Raw genomic sequence first — 20,991 nt, 5'->3', positions numbered from 1 at the left:
AGCACCCTTCCACAGCATCCCAGTTTTCCATCCAGCTAGAGCAACCTGGCACAAAATGCATATTATTTTAAACCTTTAGAGGTCTCAGAGCTGTTAAATGTTTGTGCAGTTTAGTTGCGTGCCGTGGTGGAAACCTCCCTTAGGTTTTCTGCGGAGCTGCCTGCCTTTCCAGAAAACATGTTGAGGCTTAGATCTGGGCTCTTAGTGGAGCAGTGTAAGTGGGCTGGGAGCTGCACATTTGCACTGTAACGCTGCAACTTACTGATGGAGAGAAGGCAAAACCCTTCCCTAAATAAGAAGCCAAGGATTAGACGGAATATCCTTTCCTCCTCTCTGAAGTTATGCTTTCCTTCTGCAAGTTTCATCCCGCATCATCACCTAAGGGCATCTCTCTGATATTAAAAGGTTTGTGAGAGCAGCTGAAGAGGGGCGAGGGTTCCATGATGCGAATGCTCTGGGTGATTAGTTGACTTGCTTGGAAATATGTAAGCTAGAGTCGTTTTTCAATTAAAGAGGTATTTCGAGAAACTTGTGTTGGGGCAGTATTAGTTTCTCGGTTGTATATTACTGTGTGTACTGTTTGCTTTGTTTTGTTCGCTCGAGCCTTTGAAACATTTGCCAAAGTATGCAAAGGCTGAATGCTTTTTAGTTGTCTTGACAGCAGTTTTGATTTCCCTTGAATTTGCATCAAGTTAGGAAAGAAGTCTTAAAAATAACTAAAATTAATTTCAAAAAAAGGCTCTTCATTTGATAGACAAATTTAAGCAGAATCCAGAGTTAACACTCTTTCCAGGGGGTAGTGATAGAGGTGGTAAGCGTGTTAATTGGCAATTCATAAAATAGCAAGTGTTTATTGTGAATGTTTTTGACACATGCAAAAGCTTGTAAAGATAATATGTCTTTTGGACAAAATAACATTTCAGCATCTGTAATGGTATTTGAGAGATGGAAAGAAAGATTTTAATTTTAGCTTAAGTTTTCAACCTCTTGCAACAATGCCTAAGGTGATGGTGGTAAGGATGTAGAGTTAACCAGAGCAGTGGTGTAAAGGTACTGGTCCAGAGGCCATCCGTGCTGTACTGGATTTTCCTGTGTCTCTTGGAGAAATAGTCACTGGGCTAGCTCGTATTATTAACTGCATGCTAGTCCAGCCGTTTTGTAAAGCAGGGTGATTCACAGGGCAATCAGTTTCAGTGTGTAATGCAAGTTTTTAATAGCACACATTGAAATGTGATGTCCTGCTTCAGATGAAACTATACTCTTTTAAAGGCAAGGCTAAAGTTGCCCTCTGTGTCATGAGCACGGTTCGGTCTTACCATAATTCCAGCATGAGATATGTTTTATATTCTCGGAGGAAATTGTGTGTATTTAGGAATGCTGTTTCTTTCAGGTTCTGTTATGCAGCCCCTCGCTCAAGCTGTTTCGCTTCCAGAACTCTGGGAGCCCACCTGTCTCTCATAAAATGTGTGGTCCATGATCTAGGGTCAGAATTGACAATACGTCCCAGGCGTGTTAAGATTCAACAGCATTTTAATGTTGCAAATCCTTAACAGTATGTATGTATGTGTGTATGTACACAGGCACATACGTGTATTTGTGTGTGTGTAGCTATTTCAGGTAATTTTTCAAAACAGTGCTTTCACTTTGCAGTTTGGTCACCCGTGACTTTCTTCTCCATTTTTGAACTGCAGAGGGTTTATCAGGTCAGGGAGAACAAGGACAAAAGGAAAGCAGGGCTGAATTCTTGGGCTTTTCTGGTGATTTGTGGGAATGGGGTAGAGGTGTCAGAAGTCTTTTATTTGTGTCCCCAGCAGGGAGTGATGAAGAGCATGATGATGCTCTAACACCCTAGGAATTGATATGCAAACAGGGTATTTACTCCCCTTGTAAATAATCTAATTTGTCAGTTTTGCTTGCCTGCTAAGCCTTTCAAGTTTAACTGAAGACTCATTGCCTGGACAGACTGGCCCAGCCTCTGCTTCTCTGTAGACCCCTTTCCCCTTAGAGGCTGGACACTGTGACCCTGTCCTTTCTCAGTTGGAGTCAGCTGTGTGTGTGCAAGTTGGTGGAATAAGTAATATTTCCAGTTCTCCAGAATAGCTCGTGTTTTGAGTGTGCTGTCTCAGCCTCACGAGGCTAATGGACCCTTTTAATGACTTAAGCCTCACTCTTATCTCCTACTGAAATTTTAGTGCAGTGTTTTCAATAATTGTTCATTTGCACTTACTGCTCAGTAATTTAAGAGTTTGCTGTTCAGTCACCGTGGATACGTTTGTTACTTATTCTGTCGATCTCGCATTCATTACTTGGAGTTAAGAATCAGGTTCACACGGGAGAAAGAAGAGAGGAAAAATCCCAGCAAGCAACCTGATTGGGATTTACTGTAAAAGCAAGGGAAAATCATAAAGACTTGTGAAGTTACCCTCTCCACCCACAGGAATATTTGACAGACTTAAAAATGGCATGTGCCAAGGATGAAGAACCGTTAACAGTTGATCCAGAAATAGGGAATTCCCTGGTGGTCCAGTGGTTAGGACTCTGCGCTTTCACTGCCGAGGGCCCGGGTTCAACCCCTCGTTGGGGAACTAAGATCCCACATGTGGCAAAAAAAAAAAAAAAAAAAAAAGTAGTATTATGATCCTCAGTTTGCAAATGAGACCTAGAGATAATAAATAGGAAAATAAATTTTAAAAAAATTGATCCACAAATAACAACAAGCAGCTGGGAGACTTCTCACTGGATGAAGGCAGTGGTCCTGGGTGGCTGTCAGTACAGCAGACCTGCCCCATGCCACCTGGTTACAGTTGGGTCAGGGGACAGTGCTGGCGTGACGGGCAGGTGCATCCCAGCAGAAGGCTGTAACCATGTACTGTCTCCAGTATGTCTGAATCATCTTCCCCTTCCATCTGGCTGCACACATTTCTCCACTGCTGGAGTGATGAATGGCTGCCCGTGGTCCTGCCAACCTCACAAATTGTCCACAGTTTGCCAGAGAGTGCCATGTCACAGTCCTTTGCCATCAGGAAAGAAAATGGGAGCCTGATGGCACTGAGGAAATTTGATGTGCCCGAAAATCAATCAGATGGAGATTCTGGGGTACTAACAGCCAGGCAGGGGTGAGGGCTTGCTCCCTGAGAATCCTGTTGCAAAAAGAAAGGATGCATCTTAAACAAATGAGTAAAACTTGAGACAAACATTAGAGCTCCCTCTCAATGCTACTTTTCATGGCATATTCATTAAACCCAGAGAAAAGGGCGAGCAAAATTTAGAAAGTGCAAATGAGCCGTTCAAGTGCAACGTGATGCTAATTGTGAATCAGCTGTGTTCCTTAAAATGCCTTAGAAAAACATGAAAAAGACTTAGCGCTGTGCCTATCATAACAAGAAATACTTGATGGAGGAAGCTTTTAATACAACAGCTAGAAAAAAAAATCTTGTAGGAAAATTCTAGACCAGCAGCCTATTCCCCTGCCTATAATAGACACGTTTGTACATTGTCATAGGAAGGACTTTGTCTTTCCGCTGGGACGTTTAGAACATTCTCCAGTCAGCGTTTACACTTTTGGTTGTGTTAGAAAAGTAGTTACGCGGCAAAGCTACAAGGAAGGAAATGAGCAGAAAACAGCAGGCAGCAGAGAAAAACATTCCTCTTTGTGTGTGTGTGTTTTCAGTGGAAACATTTAACTCATCCTAATTAGTTGGTACTAGGTGATCTGTTATGGGGAATTAGGTCTACTTGAGTCCCTCAGGCACTCTGGACGTGTTTCTATTTCCCTGAGGTTGCCAGCGGGAGAGAATAATTCAGGAAGGAATTTGTTAGTCTAGGTTACCCTTTTTGAAGCTTGAAGTCATTACCATTGTGTGTTATTACAAATGAATCTAAATGACATGCAGTCAATTACTACATAACAGGGATGGCGGATGTGACAGGTGAATATTGTCAGAAAGCATCAAATGCAGGAAACCGAAATCTAAGAGAACCCTCTCAAGACATTTCTCTTTCAGATTCATATGAATTTCTCATTTTCGGGAACCAAATTCCAAGGATGATCAAGATGTCAGTAATATGGATTCTTTATTAGGACCCTTAAATTTTGAGCTAAGTTTTTCTTCTTTTTTAAAGGATGTTCTTAGTTGCTGTAATTACATGGAAACGAGATGAGTTTATTTAAGGGACAAGCTCCAAAATTCATGAGATAATGACGACTTGCAAAGTTACCCTTTTGTGGGTGGCATAATTGTTCCAAAAAACAAGTGAAAAATTTAAATTAGTGTTTTCTGACTTCCACTGCAGAATATTTGGTCACAGCTGCTTTTGACTGCAATCTCCCTTGATAAGACCAGGGGTGTGTGTGTGTGTGTGTGTGTGTGTGTGTGTGTGTGTAAGTGTAACACTGGATCCTAAAATAGTGCCTTGTTATATAAATGCCCAAATTTTAGTTCTCATTCACATCTTTTGTATATTGGTAAATCTTTTCACATCATTTGAAAAGTAAAACTTTAAGTATTGATTTAATAAGATGGATATGAAACTGTATTTTGAGCACAGCTGGTTTTCAAGTTTATCAGCCATTCAATACCTTAGAGGTTTTTAAAGTCAAGTCATGAGGATAATTTTCAAGGCTTTTCCTGCTTAAGAAAGAGTGATGCTTGTATAAGTAGAAAACTATTTCGACTTTGACCTTGAGAAAGAGCTGTTTCCATCTGTATTACACTATGAAAAACATGTCAAAAAACAACAAAGGTCATATTCACTGCCCTCTCTCTCTCTGTCTCTCTTTAAAGAAGTCATTATATATCATTTCCCACAAAGATTAGTTTTGCAACAGAATTTCACACATGATTGGTGGCATTAAGAGAAAATACAGCGTAAGAGGTGGCTAGAAATATCAAAGCTTAAAGTGGTTGAGATCACGCTTGAACCAAATTGCTAGGGTTGAAAATAGGAAGACACTTTGCTCTGTTGTCCCGTTAAAATCATTATAAAGCAGCTGGAAGTCAGCCTTCTTTGAATGTGAGCTCCAGGTTTGCACAGCCTTTAAAATCGAAGGCATTTCCGTGAATCCCTCTGGATTCTGACAACTGAAATGCATATGAACTTGTATCATAGCACTGGATGGGATGAACAGAACCCCTTCTTCTTCTTTATGTTTTTTTTTTTCTGCCCACTTGCAGTAATCACTTTTCTGTAAGTAGGGAGGAAGGAGAAAAGTTACCTGGGCCAAGGTCAGAGGGGAAATGGGCAGCAGCATCAGTTGGTGCTCTGAGCAATGCTGTTTGCCCCAAAGTACAGCGGTGCCTGGTGGGAGTTGGGGACTAGGGGGACAGGGATGGGGCTGGGGCTGAGAGTTCTTTCAATGCATAAGTATTGTTTAATCTCAGGTGTCCTCAGCACCCTGCTCAGCCCAGTGCCAGGCACATAGGCACTTACAAATAGGTGTTGAAACTGCAAGATGAAATGGGTGTCGGAGATCAGAGAGGAAGGGAATGCAGTTCATCAGTGGAACCAGAAGGCAGACGTTCCCTAGCAAAACTGGTGAATGTGAGTTGACAAGAGAAACACACCTCTTTTCTCCTGAAACAGTAACTGCTTCTTTTTGTTTGTTTTCAAATTGTCGAAGTCAGGATGCGCCCTTAGATATTAGATATATAAATAAATGTAAGGAATTCCACGACCTTTTTTTCTGTTTCACTTTACTTCTTTCTTCATAGGACTCTGCAGTGTAAAAGGAGAGGGACAAAGCTATAGAATATTAAGACTAATGTTCGAAAATGTTGGAAGAACATGTAAAATCATCAGATAAGATGGTAGAATTGCACGTTGTTTCAATCCACCTGGTCACAATGTCAGTTCTCAGCTGCACTTGGCTTCTGTGTCTTTATCCCAGATGTTGGCATTTTCTGTGTCTTTACTCCAGATGTTGGCATTCTCTGGTCATGAGGCTGGGATAGGCAGGAACCACCTTATGTGCAAGTAGGCGGAAATGCTCAGCAAGGCCACCAATTTCAAAAATTGCCATTTGTTAAGGCTGAGCAAAACTGCTGTTTGCAAGGCTTTTGTAAAGTTGTTCTTCACACTTACCTTTTTCATACTAATGCATTTTGCTGATGAAGGAAAGCAGTTGTGACAGATCGCTCTGAGGATAAAAACGCAGTAATGAATGTAAACGTACTTTAATAAACATGATCTTTGTAGAGCAATTTGTATTTTTTAAAATGCATCAACATTATTTTTTTTATCCTCAAAATGACCCATTGTAGGAGGTAGACAAAATATAATTACTCCTCTTTTTAGATGAGGAATCTGAGCCTCAGAGGGCTGAAACAATTTTCTCAAGGTCACACATCTAGTAAAAGTTAAGGCTAAGACTCCAATTCAGTGCTTTGAGGCTTATTTCAGTGCCCTTTACTCTTTATAGCAGAGCGTAGGGAGATATTTTTTATGAAAGGAATATTCTTTGTAATAATAATGCTAGAAAGAATATTCTAGCTGATAGCTAAAGAAATAAATAAAAATGGTTGAGGTCTAAGATGTATGTGTGTTTTGACTTTGTGGAATCACAATTGATAACAGAAGTCTGAATCTAATCCATGCTTTTATTATTCCGCCTTTTTTTTTTTTTTTTTTTTTCTCTCTCTTTGCGGTACACGGGCCTCTAACTGCTGTGGCCTCTCCCGTTGCGGAGCACAGGCTCCGGACACGCAGGCTCAGCGGCCATGGCTCACGGGTCCAGCTGCTCCGCGGCATGTGGGATCTTCCCGGACCGGGGCACGAATCCATGTCCCCTGCATCGGCAGGCGGACTCTCAACCACTGCCCCACCAGGGAAGCCCCCGCCTTATTTGTTCACATCAAATAATAATCAGAAAAAAATCTAATTAAAAGGCATGAATTGTCCTCCGGCAGGACCCTGGCTTTTTCTACTGCCTCAGTTTTTCCAAAGCATCGTTAGATATTAAGGCTTGTATTAATTATGTGTTACATATACCTGCTGTTTCACTATTTAACTCAATGCTTGTAAAAATAATGCAAGTCATTTGTACTACAGACTTTGATATTTACAACATTATCTCCAGTATTTGTTCAAGAAGGGAGTCCCAGCCTGGTCTTTATTCCATGACTGATAAAGAAGTAAAAACAACCTAGTTAGAATCTCAGCCGTTCCACTTTTTGGCTCTGTATTCTTGGGCAAGTCACTTCACATTTTGATATCCAGGTTTTTCTGTGAAAGGAAAATAATGATAATGTGTTTTCCACAGTTCTCTTTTGATGACTAAACTATACAAGGCGTATAAAACTGCCAAGTCCCAGGAAGTCCACGGTGAGCCATCAGTAAAATTTGATTCTTTCTTGATTTTTCCCTCTATATCCAACCCAATATACAAATGTGTAAAAATATTTAAACGTGATGATATCTTTTGGGGTCAAACCAGAAAACAGGAACCGTGTCAGCTAATTCACAAAGAAGGACTTTAATGCAGGTCATTAGTTATGTGGGTGATGGAGGAGCTGAGATGCCCCATGAGGGGTGCAGAGGCAACCCAGAGATTAGCAATAGCAAGAAACTGGTAGTGTAAGAAGGAGAGAGACGAGATGTGGTCCTGGAGGCCAGGACCCAGGGCCTCCTGTTAGAAGCTGGAATTGCGGCAGGCCTAAGACGCTGAGGACGGAAGGATTCAGCCTCAGGCACAGAGGGAGATGGAGAAATACCCTGACTTCTCCCTTGCACCCGCCCTCCAGTGCATAGCCTCTGCCTCTCATTGGTGGAATCCAGCCAGAGGGCAACCAACAAGGCAGCCTGGGCAGTGCACCCTGCACATGTCAGCAACTGGGCATTCCAAAGTTTGAGAGACGGATCTCAGGGCAAACTGGCCACAGACCCGGAGGGAGATCTTACAACTGATATAAGTAGCACTTTAAATATCTCAGTTATCAGTGAGAGGTTTGCTTGGGGGAGATGCAGGTAGGAGGGAGAGAAATATAGGTGAAGAGCTTTCAGCAACTCCTCATCAATCCTCCCTGGTCAAGTTCCCACTTTGTCACTTTCTGGTAGTGTGACATTGGACACATTAGTGAATCTCTCTGTGTCAATTTTTTTCCCTTTATACGATGGGGTAAAGGGTCTGTCTGACAGAGAGATTCAATCAGAGGTTGAAACAAACTTCATAATCTGCAAAGCACCATAGGAACTGGCCTTGGTATGAGGATGTGAAAACCAAGTGCATTAGAAAGAAAAGAGCGGATTTTGAAAATGTGACAATTTGGAAATATATGTCCAGTGATGCAGTTTAGCATCCCCGTGGAGGTATCTGAGTGCACTGAGAAAGGGAGCATTTGGTTACCTCCTCAAATAGCCCCTGGTACTTTGGGGTTAGATGTACTGCCCAGGCCACTTCTAATCTCTTCTTTGTCATTATTCTATAACGAAAGGAAATGGCAGAAGCAGAATAGAGAAATGAGCAGGGCAGGAAACCTGCATAAAGACTCCATGCCCCATATTCCTTCCTGCCCAAGACTCTAATGGGGACAGACACATTGAAAGCTGAGAGAGTTTATTAATAGTTGCTTGGGAAGGAAAGAGGGATTTGGTATCGATTTTTATCGATCCTTCTGTGTGTTGCTCGACTTTTAAACACTGATTTCTTTGTCTGACTGGCCGTGCTATTAAAAAAAAAAAAAAACCTTTCTGCCCTTCCTGTATGGAATTATTAGCATCTCTCTCAAAGGCTGCTTCTAAAGCTCTGCGACAGTTTATAACTTATGGTGCCCTTGTTGTAAGGCAACGCAGAGGTTAGTGACAGGGAGTGATGCCCTTGCAATGCTCAGTCCGGAAGCCACGTGATCACCGCCATGTGTTTCCATTAGTTGCCCCAGGAATGGCGGGCTGTAACTTACAGTTTTATGGGGATACTCAGGAGCCATGTCCTAAGGAAGCTCTATCAGTTAAATGGTGCATTAGAAGTAGATTGCTTAGAATTTTTCTCTTTCCTTAGAAAAAAAAAAAAAAACAGAGTTGTGTAAGATCCTGAATACTAACTTTCTGGTAAATTAGTTTGTTTTGGGAACTTTTATTTTTTTAATATCTTTATTGGAGTATAATTACTTTACGATGGTGTGTTAGTTTCTGCTTTATAACAAAGTGAATCAGCTATACATATACATACATCCCCATATATCCTCCCTCTTGTGTCTCCCTCCCACTCTCCCTATCCCACCCCTCTAGGTGGACACAAAGCACTGAGGTGATCTCCCTGTGCTATGCAGCTGCTTCCCACTAGCTATCTATTTTACATTTGGTAGTGTATATGTGTCCATGCCACTCTCTCACTTTGTCCTAGCTTATTACCCTTCCCCCTCCCCATGTCCTCAAGTCCATTCTCTACGTCTGTGTCTTTATTCCTGTCCTGCCCCTAGGTTCTTCATAACCATTTTCCCCCCTTATTTTTAGATTTCATATATATGTATTAGCACACGGTATTTGTTTTGCTCTTTCTGACTTACTTCACTCTGTATGACAGACTCTAAGTCCATCCACCTCACTACAAATAACTCATTTCTTTTTATGGCTGAGTAATATTCCATTGTATATATGTGTCACATCTTCTTTATACATTCATCTGTCGATGGACACTTAGGTTGCTTCCATGTCCTGTATTGTAAATAGAGCTGCAATGAACATTGTGGTAAATGACTCTTATTTTTTTTATTTTTTATTTTTTTTTTTGCTGTACACGGGCCTCTCACTCTTGTGGCCTCTCCCGTTGCGGAGCACAGGCTCTGGACATGCAGGCTTAATGGCCATGGCTCACGGGCCCAGCTGCTCCACGGCATGTGGGATCTTCCCGGACTAAGGCATGAACCCGTGTCCCCTGCATTGGCAAGTGGACTCTCAACCAGTGCACTACCAGGGAAGCCCTGTTTGTAGATTTTTTGATGATGGCCATTCTGACTGGTGTGAGGTGATACCTCATTGTAGTTTTGATTTGCATTTCTCTAATGATTAGTGATGTTGAGCATCCTTTCATGTATTTCTTGGCAATCCGTATATCTTCTTTGAAGAAATGTCTGTTTAGGTCTTCTGCCCATTTTTGGATTGGGTTGTTTGTTTTTTTGATATTGAGCTGCTTGTAAATTTTGTAGATTAATCCTTTGGCAGTTGCTTCATTGGCAAATATTTTCTCCCATTCTGAGGGTTGTCTTTTGGTCTTGTTTATGGTTTCCTTTGCTGTGGAAAAGCTTTTAAGTTTCATTAAGTCCTTTTTGTTTATTTTTGTTTTTATTTCCATTACTCTAGGAGGTGGGTCAAATAGTATCTTGCTGTGATTTATGTCATAGAATGTTCTACCTATGGTTTCCTCTAAGAGCTTTATAGTGTCTGGCCTTACATTTAGGTCTTTAATCTATTTTGAGTTTATTTTTGTGTATGGTGTTAGGGAGTGTTCAAATTTCATTATTTTACATGTAGCTGTCCAGTTTTCCCAGCACCACTTATTGAAGAGGCTGTCTTTTCTCCATTGTATATTCTTGCCTCCTTTATCAAAAATAAGGTGACCATGTGTGCGTGGGTTTATCTCTGGGCTTTCTATCCTGTTCCACTGATCTATATTTCTCTTTTTGTACCAGTACTATATTGTCTTGATTACTGTAGTTTTGTAGTACAGTTTGAAGTCAGGGAGCCTGATTCCTCCAGCTCCAGTTTTCTTTCTCAAGATTGCTTTGGCTATTCGGGGTCTTTTGTGTTTCCATACAAATTGTGATATTTTTTGTTCTAGTTCTGTGAAAAATGCCATTGGTTGTTTGATATGGATTGCATTGAATCTGTAGATTGCTTTGGGTAGTATAGTCATTTTCACAATATTGATCCTTCCAATCCAAGAACATGGTATATCTCTCCATCTATTTGTATCGTGTTTAATTTCTTTCATCAGTGTCTTATAGTTTTCTGCATATAGGTCTTTTGTGTCCTTAGGTAGTTTTATTCCTAGGTATTTTATTCTTTTTGTTGCAGTGGTAAATGGGAGTGTTTCCTTAATTTCTCTTTCACACTTTTCATCATTTGTGTATAGGAATGCAAGAGATTTCTGTGCATTAATTTTGTATTCTGCTACTTTACGAAATTCATTGATTATCTCTAGTAGTTGACACTGTTGCCTGCTTTTTCCTAACTTTAGAAGGCTTAATAAGGAGTTCCCTGGTGATCCAGTGGTTAACATTCCAGGCTTTCACTGCCAAGGACTGGGTTCAATCCCGGGCAGGGAACTGAGATCCCACAAGCTGCGTGGCATGGCCAAAATAAGTAAAATTAAATAAGACGATAAAATGAAATAAAATGCTTAATAAGAAAGGACATCACTGTGAGAAGCCCACGCCATGGACTTTACAGACCTCTTGGTTTCCTTAGAGAATTCGTCAGCTCCCGTTTGTGGAGAGCAGTGCTGGTGCTGACAGGTAATGTGGCGCCACTGACTGAAGAGCGGAATTTAGCAGAGCTGGGATGGCTGTTTTTGTCCCAGATGCTGGCGTGAGTAACTTCATCAACACCTCACCATCATCCTTAAGAGGAAGGCCAGTGGGTCTAAATCCTGGCTGCACAAAGGAATCCCCTGGACAACTCTGAAATTATGCTACCAACAAGGACCAGGGCACTCTGATTAAATCCACTTCTCTGAGCTGGAGCCCAGGCATCAGCATTTCTTTTAAAATTCCTCAGTTGATTCTGTAGGACAGCCAGCTTGAGAACCACTGGGACGGGTGACTTTAACCACTTTACAGAGTGCACCCTGTGACCCAGGAGTCCCCACTTGCTGGGTCACTCAGGCAGTGGGTCAGGACTCCAACCCAGGTCAGTCTGAGCCCAAAGCTTATGTTCTTTCGTCTCAACACACTGCTTACCTTGAGGGAAATCAGTCCATGGCATGAAGTCTGGACCTGATTGCAAGCTGCTTTGTGCTGTCCCGCCCACTCCCTGCCTCAGTTTATAGACTGGAAATCCCTAGGTATGAGCCCTCCTCCCCTGTCCTTGGGAGTCATTATAGAGCTGGCACCCAAAAGAGATTCATGCTGTGCAAGTTGATTTAGGATCACAGTGGGATGGTTCTGGAAAGGATTTTAGAACTGTGCTTCTCAAAATTTAATGTTCATACAAATCTCCAGAGGATCGTATTAGAACACAGGTCTTGGTTCAGTAGGTCTGGGGTGTGGCCTGGGATTCTGCCTTTCAATGAGCTCCCGGGAGATGTCTGTGCTGCTGGTCCACTGACCACACTTTAAGTAGTGAATCTTTAGTGATCGTTTAGCTGTCTTGTGGCTTTCTGCTGACATGGAAAATCTGGTCTAAGTCTCCAACCTATGTTCCTCTGTTTCTATTGTACAAGATACTGAATGGTCCACAGTTAGAGTTCCACTTAGGGTGACCAGTCTTCTCACTTCTGCATGAGACTGAGGGGTTCCCCAGGACGTGGGACTTTGGGTGCTGAAATGAAGTCTCATGCGGACTGGGAGGAATTGTTCACCCTAGGTCCAGTAGCTCAAGTTCGAATCCTAGCTTCAGTGCTCAAGACCCAGCTCCACACAGAGAACTCGGGCAAGTGACTTGCTTTCTTTGAGCCTCCCTTTCCCTATCTGTGAAATAAGAATAATAAATGAAACTTCCTAGAATACTTATAAGGATTGAATTAGATGGTGTACACAGAGCACTGGGCCTGCGGTCACTATATTCATTCTGACTATATATTGACCTGACTCAGCACTCCCCGCCATCACTGAAAAGAAGAAACACCCCAAAGATCAAGTGTAAGTGGTCATGGATCATCTGTATTGCACCATCTCTGTACAGAGAGGGCAGCTTGTAAATTACCTCCTGCCCATCAGGATGGGCAAGCCGGGGTGAAGTCATTTTTCATTCAGCGTGCAGTTTGCCTACCCCGAATGTCAATACTAATGATTTTTGCTTGTTGTTTAGGGGAAGAGAGGCCTGGCTAAGGCTTGGCCACCTTGGGACATTGTGAGCTGGCCCCTTGTGTTCTGTTGACCTTGTTTATCCATTAGTGTTTCTCTGAGCATTGTAACAGCTTATGAGGGCGGCTGCAGCTAATGATTGTTTTTCCATCTCCTGACCCATCCTTGTCTTAACAATGGATAGCCTTAAAACAACAGGCACACAAACAGACAAGGCAGCTTCCACTGAAATGCCCATGCTCAGTTGGCCTCATCCTGGGTGAAAGTGGCTGGCTTTGCCCGTCCTTACCTGGGAGAGCCGATTCACTCACCTGTCAAATGCCAACTGTTTATCAGAGCACTTAGTCTGCCAAATATGTGACGATTATGTGAGAAGCAAAGTGCACTTTTGTTTTTCTATGAGGACTAGTAAGTAGGGCTGCTCCAAGCAGCAAATTATTCCACAGTAGTGGTTACCTGGCCTGAACTGCTGCCTACTAGCATTTTAGACAAGAAAACAAATGAACAACAAAACAGAGGCTACTCCTGCTTTCCTCGAGCATAAAATGTGACTGCAGGAAGGTCCCCCCACAGCTGCACTTTCACTTATGAGCATCTTAAAGACAAAATTGGGAGATTTTTGTCTCTGATCCCATCTCTGCTTGCTGTAGTCAGAGTTGCTGCTATTCTAACATAGGCTCTTTGACGTATGGAGTCAAAGTGTCCATTTCACAGACAGGAAAATAGAGGCCAAGTGCTTGGTGAATGCACGTATCTGGTGCTAGTGACGAGGCTCTGACCACAACTTACAAGCCAAGCCTCGATTTAGTGGTGTGAATTTGCAAAAATGGCCCCGAGCCTCAGCTTCCAAATCAGTAAATTGAGACAGTGGTAACTCATCAGGCAACCCTCTAACTACTAAAAATAACTGAGGTTCATTAAGTGCTTGGTCCCTCCCAGCCACTGTTCTCAGGGTATGGCCTCCACCGCTCCTCCTAATGGCCTTGTTGGAAGAATGATCAGTGTGCCGCTTTGCAGATGAGGAAACACGTGTACAGAGAGTGCAAGCAAAGAGGCAGCCGTAAGTGGCCGGGCTGGGTCAGCCCCTGGCCACACTGTTTGGTGTGACCTTGAGTAAAACTCAGCCTCTGAAAGCCAGCGCCCGGGAACACATCCTCAATATGCAGATAGATCATGGGTTTTTGAAGCAGGCAACAAACTAAAACGTGAACCAACACACAAGCAGAGAGCATCTCAGCTTGCCCGCCAAGGAGCCACCTGCTGATGGGGCCTGAGACTGAGAGCAGGGAAAGATTCCAGCTCCCTTCCAGAAAGGGTAGGAGATAGGAAGTCTTGTTCATGGAACACGCAATGCTCCAAAGTCAAGGCTTACACAGACTGCAAATGGCATTGATAGTTGGCCTCCCTGTTCAGGAGCCATGCCTGGGGGCCTGGCCTCTGTGTGTATGTGTTCCTGACACAGCGGCAACTCTCTTCCAAATGGAACAGCAATTTCTTTCTCACTGGCTTCTTCCTGGGCACATACAATGTGCCAGGTGTGGAGTGATCTTTTCTTATCAGATAATAATCCAAACTTTTGGGGGGTTCCCTAGAACACCAGGAACTGAGGGAGACCATGACATCTTTCTATACCTTCAATAGAATATTTTCTATTTTTTGAAAAGGTAATGATACATGTACAGTTTTTAAAAGAGAATATCGTAGAAGGGCAAATAGTGAAAACGAAATCTTCTATCCCCACCCTAGTGCACTCTGTTTTATTTGAGAGACTGCATTCTACAGAAGGGGAAGGGGGTGGATGAAGGTGGTCCAGCTATAAGATCAATACATCCCAGGGGTGTCATGTGCAGTGTGGTGACTATAGCTAACAATACTGTATAATATATTTGAGAGTTCTAGGAAAGTACATCTTAAAAGTTCTCATCACAAGAAAAGAATTACAACTGTGTGAGGTGATGGATTTTAACTAGAGTTATTGTAGTATTATTCTCAATATATATACACATCAAATCATTATGTTGTACATCTTCAACTTATACCATGTTATGTCAATTATATCTGAATATAATAGAATAACTGGAAAAATAAACTCTATGGAAGGGAATATGGATACACCACCCCCTTGGTTTTACATGGAATGGAAACATACCATGTCCCCTGTTTTTCATATTGCTTTATTCAGCATATATTGATGTTTCTATTTTTTAAATTTTATGGCTACACCATTTTCTAATTCAGGAACATATTGTGATTTATTTTACTGGTCCTTTTAAAAGAAAAGTAAGTTAGTTTCATTCTTTCACTAATAAAAACAATGAATATCATTGTGCATACATAATTCTTTGTGTACATGTTCACATATATCCATAGAGTACATTTACAGAAGTGGAATTTAGGGGGAAGGCATATTTAATTTTCATGGGTATTGCCAAAGTGTCCCACGGAAAATTTTTATTGATCAATTTCTACATATATTTCTTTCATTAAAGAGTAAAGTGGGTGCTTTCAAACTGGTAACCTCTTTATGTGAAAACTGCCTTGCAGACTTCTCATAGCATGAATTCTCAAAGTGGAACACAATGAGTGACTTCCTGCTTTTTCGTCCTTGCAATCCCCTCTCCAATCTGTTTCTCCACTTACTTCCGTTGTGCTACTTCCATATGGATATTGGTTTCAATATTCAAAAAAGCAATAATGCCATACAATCGAAAGATACCCTGTGCTTTCAAATGGGGATGAATGCAACAGAAAGAATGCATCTTGTAAGTGGGGCTGGGCCATCTTCCCTCAAAACTAGAATGCTGATCCTTGAAAGAGCTCTAATTCAGTTAGATCTAAAGCCAGCTATGGTTGGAAGTTTCATTGTCTTTAGAGTCCATAGCCATCAAAAGGTAAAAGCACATTTGCCTAATTCTGTATGTGAGTGATTTTTTTTCTTCTATTCCTAACTCCATGTTCTTCTTATTTTTTCATCATTGCCATTTAGAAAACATTAGACCTAGAAATAATCTGGAATGTCTATAGTGTGTGTCTATGGTAAATATGCCATATTTATTGAAGACCCCAAATCTCCAAACAGTAATGATGATCACCATTTATTGAGCTCTTGAGCTCTTTACAAACATCAATTTATTTACTCCCTAAAGGAATGATCCTGTTTTAATGGACTAGATGTCATTCTCTCTACTTTACAAGAGGAAAGATGCCCTTAAAGGTTAAATTTCTTGCCCAAGACTAAATAGATTGAAAATGGCAGGCATAGGATTCAAATCCAAGACCTTCTGACTGGACGTCTTGTGTGCCAAATGTTGACACCACCCTTCGGTATTTTCTTCCCAGCACATTACTCCTGGCCACTTCTGTAGAATCTTGGTAGGAGGGGATATTTCTATAAAGTGGAGGTTATCACTTCCCTGGTCCGTGCTGTTGAATAGTCTTAAGGACAATCGCAGCCACCCTTGATAAAATATAAATAATACTAAGAGCCCTACCCTAAAGGAAGGGAGAGGGAGCAGTCATCTTTTCTCTCTTCTGTTGGAGATGGTCTCCTATGTTACCTGCTGTCTCTTTGCACCATCCTAGCAGTCCCCAGTGCTGTCAAAGCAACAGAATTAAGTGAAGGAAATCAGTAAATCATTGCACTTTATGACATGCTGATAAGGAGTACTGGGTAGAACTCACTGCCACATGTCCTAAGTTACATTTCCCTCTGTTCCTTGAGCATCTGAAGTTCTCTCCCATCCTAGAGAACATATAAGCCTTGTGTAATAGGCATTAGAAGAACCTCCTATCTGGATGGCATCTTGCGATCTTGTCTGACACCTGGCATCTTTTTATTTATAGGTAGAAAATGGGAAGTTAATGTGTTTAATTGTTTAGCCCAAATAGAGTCAGTAGTGAGTGGTGGAGCTGGGCTGCCTAGAATCCAGGTCTGCTGACTCTTTCCCAGGACATTTTGTCCTCCTCAGGGTGTCAGGGGAATTGGTTATTGTCTCATTCTTTCTTCACAATGAAAGTATAAAATGAATGTTCTTCTCATTTTGTAGATGAGGAAACTGACATTGTAACTTGGCTGATGTTATACCCAAAGTGTGGGGATCAGGAGTGAATGCAGGCTCACAGCTTTCTACTCCTCTCTCTCTCTGCTTCCTGAGTCAGGACTCCTGTCTGCCATCCTGTGCTTTGGGTTTACCTGGGTGGATCTCTGCACTTCTCAGCCTCTAAATGAATTCAAAGGTCCCTCCCTGCCCTATGATTCTCTGATCCTACAGTGGCTGTGGGGTGAAAAGGTGGGACTCATTGGAGCAATAAATCACTACAGCCTGCAGGAACCCAGAAGCACATCAAGCCTCCTTCATTCCACCCCTCACTGTCAGCTGTGCACAGCATTCATCTCAGTGTGAACTGCTGTAGTCGTCCCTACTGAGTTTCCTGACTTACTCTCTTATGCTTCCAACTTAGCCAACACTGTGCTAGGCCAGGACCTAGCTGCAGACTCGATAGCCCCCAACACACACACACACACACACACACACACAAACACACGTGCACGTACGTGCACACACGCACACACATGTGCACACACATACTCAGATGCCCGTAGCAATTCTTGTTTCCTCATGCAGAGCTTTCAAACTTCTTATTCTGGTGGTCAGGATGATCCAGGTTCTGGCCCCAATTTATCTTGCACTTTCATGTTTACAAAACTCCTCTTCTCTCATCCCAAGTTCTGGCTCTGCAGAACCATGCCTAGTTTCCTAACCCTTCTGAGACTTGGCCTCAAGTTTTCCTTTTTACCTGACATGTAGTTTTGTTTGTTTTTTTTTTTTGCCTCTGAAAATTTAACCATTCATTGTTTTTTCACTCTTATTTTTTTCTATCCTTTAAACATTTTATGTGAAAACATAATCTTACTAATTCTTCCAGAAGGTCTATTGTCAATGTACCACCTCTTCTTGAAGACCACCTAATTCTTCATAAGAGGAATAAACACCCTTTCTCTGAATTTCCTTGTATGGTATTTCCCAAAGTTGTCTGAACAAACACTTGGGGAGTTTTAAAGGTTTCCTATTTCCTAAGTTTCCTATTTCCCACTCTAGATTTACTGAGTCAGACAATCCAAGGAAAGAACCCAGGAATCAGTATTTTCAACTCACCCCCAACAAATTAATATCATAAGATTGTTGGCTCTTCGTAGATAAACCCACAAATGTGATTCAATAGCGCAAAAGATACTAATAGGAGTTAATTGTGAACTAGACAAAATGATACAATAATTTATCTGAAAGAAGAAACATCAGCAAACGCTCCAGGAAATTATGAAAAATGAGCAATCTGACAGGAGATACTTATCCTAAATTGTATTGTAAAACCATAATAATTAAATAATTTGGTCCTGAATAATAGGTAATAAAATACAGATGAGAACATCTAGAAGTGAACCTCAGTACTTATGTATATGGGGGTGTAAGTTATGATAAAAGTAACATTTCAATTCATTGTTGAAAACAGGAATTATTAAATCAGTGGGTTGGGTACCACTGGGTAAACATTTAGACAAATAAATAAAGTAAATTCCTATTCCACTCTTTATACCAAAATAAATTACAGATTGAACAAAGGTTCAAACATAAAGACTTAAGCAATAAATTTATGGAAGGAAGTCTGGGTGAATAAATTTATACTCCTGTAATGGAAAGGGCCTCTGTAGTCAGGACACAAACCCAAACTATACAGGAGAGAAATGATAAATCTAACTACATAAAATTAATAACTTGTGTTTGGGAAAAACAATTCAAAAACTAAGTAAAAAAACAAATGATGCAATTGGGAAACAATATTTAAACACCATTGGCAGATAAATGGCCAATTTCTTTAATTAACAAAGAGCTTATAAGAATCAATAAGAAAAGACAAACAACTCGAAAGAAAAAGGAAGAATATGAGCAGACACATTACAAATAAAGAAAAATATATTGCCAGTAAAAATATAAAACTACACTTATTTTCACTCATAATTAACAACATATAAGTAAAAATAATGGTATGTATAGTCATTCACTTAGGAGATTAGTAAATTTTTAAAAGTTGAGTATGGCAAAAGCCACTCTTACACACAGTTGTGTGCAAGGAAATACATTTTTTGTGAACTCTGTACAAGGTGCTTTGATGATACTTATATATGCTTGTTTTTTTATAGCAGGTACTCATAGCCCTAACAAGCTTGTTACTAGGAATACACTGTATAAGGTCACGCACACATATAAATAAGGATGTTAAATGCAGTGTTGATTTTTAAAGCTCAAACTGGAAACAACAAAAGTGAACATCAGTGGGGGATCCACTAGATAAAATTATGGTACATTCAAAATGTTAGAAGAGAGTACAGCTGTGAAAAAAAATAAGTATATCTTTATGCTGTGATGTGGAAAAAAAATCTCGAATGTCACAGCAGTGAAAGCAAGGCTCAGAAGGGTAAAGAGAAATCCCCAAAGAAATCCCTTTGGGAGTGAGAATATAAGAGAGTTCTTTGATAGCTATCCTGATGTAACCACATTCATTTCCAAAAATAAACATAAGAAATCATTAGCAGTTGTTATCTTTGGGAGGGACTTGGGTTTTTTAAGTCACTTTGTGCAGATAACATGTTCCACTAGGTACAGATGAACTGGTTTGCAGGGCAGAAATAGAGACACAGATGTAGAGAACAAACGTATGGACACCGAGGGGGGAAAGTGGTGGGGGGGGTGGTATGATGAATTGGGAGATTGGGATTGACATACATACACTAATATATATATATATATATATATATATATATATATATATATATATAATGGATAACTAATAAGAACCTGCTGTATAAAAAATAAATAAAATAAAATTCAAAAATTAAAAAAATTAAAAAATAATTTACAATAAAAAAAAAGATCCACTAGGCCAGGCATAGGTGTCTGTCTTGTTCACTGTTCTGTTCCCAGCAATCAGAGGTCCCCCACAGCTGTACATGGGGTGACTGGTTTGCTTTGCTTTTTTTAAAATAAATTTATTTATTTTTTTGGCTATGTTGGGTCTTTGTTGCTGTGCATGGGCTTTCTCTAGTTGCGGCGAGTGGGGGCTACTCTTCATTGCAGTGCGCGGGCTTCTCATTGCGGTGGCTCCTCTTGTTGTGGAGCACGGGCTCTAGGCACGCAAGCTTCAGTAGTTGTGGCATGTGGACTCAGTAGTTGTGGCGCACAGGCTTAGTTGCTCCGCAGCATGTGGTATCTTCCCGGACCAGGGCTCGAACCCATGTCCCCTGTATTGGCAGGCCGATACTTAACCACTGTGCCACCAGGGAAGCCCGACTTTGCTTTTCACATCAAGGGTTGTCTTTCATTGTCCTGTGAGCTGCTTTTTTGAGGTTCTCTTGCTTGCATTCCTCTGCACTGATAAAGATAGGACCTGTATTAATTTAAAATGATTATGAATTTCATGTAAAAGCTCCCCGGCTGGTGTTATGCTCAGTCAGAGCTGGGGACCACTGTCATGCATGATCTGCCCCTGGGGGACATCCCTTTCTCATGACAGGACTGTGTGTGTGGCTGGAATCCTCTGATTTAAGGCCTCTGTAGGTACAGGCATCTCTGGAGTAGTGCGGGGAAGTGATTTAATCCCATGTTCTGTAGTCAGGTTGCCCCTTGTGTCTGTTAGCGGAGTGACTCCGGCCGAACCTCCATGTATGCGTCTCAGCTTCCTCACAGGGTGGTTCTTTAATGAGATGATGTGTGTACTGTGCATAATGCAATCTTCTTGATATTCCATGATAGCGGCAGAAGTGATACAGTCAGTAACTGATGACTGAGTGAATGAAGAAGGGACAAGTGAGTGCTTGGAGCTCCTGCCTTGTGAAGGGCGGCCGTGGAAAGGCTGTGCCTGCATCTCAGTAGCTCTGGGGAGAATCTAATGAAACATCACCTGGTAATTTACTCCAAACTGGATATGTAACCAATCTCTTTTGCTACAAGGAGATCTTGGGCTCGATTTGTTATTCTTA

General features: G+C 41.3%; 1 protein-coding gene across 2 annotated transcripts in view; it reads left to right on the top strand.

Annotated features, from left to right (window-relative positions):
- Positions 1–20,991, top strand: part of ZNF385D (zinc finger protein 385D) — a gene marked incomplete at both ends in the record, with an annotated part of 950,735 nt that overhangs the window by 616,419 nt on the left and 313,325 nt on the right. Inside the window, one exon of one of the 2 annotated variants that reach the window (XM_081235584.1) lies at positions 342–405. The exons of the other annotated variant lie outside the window; for it this stretch is intronic. Coding sequence (XP_081091710.1) covers positions 342–405 — 64 coding nt within the window. Of the gene's footprint in view, positions 1–341; positions 406–20,991 lie in introns of those variants that run through there. 2 annotated transcript variants of the gene reach the window in all.

The sequence above is a fragment of the Mesoplodon bidens genome, assembly GCF_964165515.1.
Source record: "Mesoplodon bidens genome assembly, chromosome: 5".
Classification (NCBI taxonomy): Eukaryota; Metazoa; Chordata; class Mammalia; order Artiodactyla; family Ziphiidae; genus Mesoplodon; species Mesoplodon bidens.
Note: the sequence above shows the minus strand (reverse complement) of the source record. Positions and strands in the feature narration are given on the sequence as shown.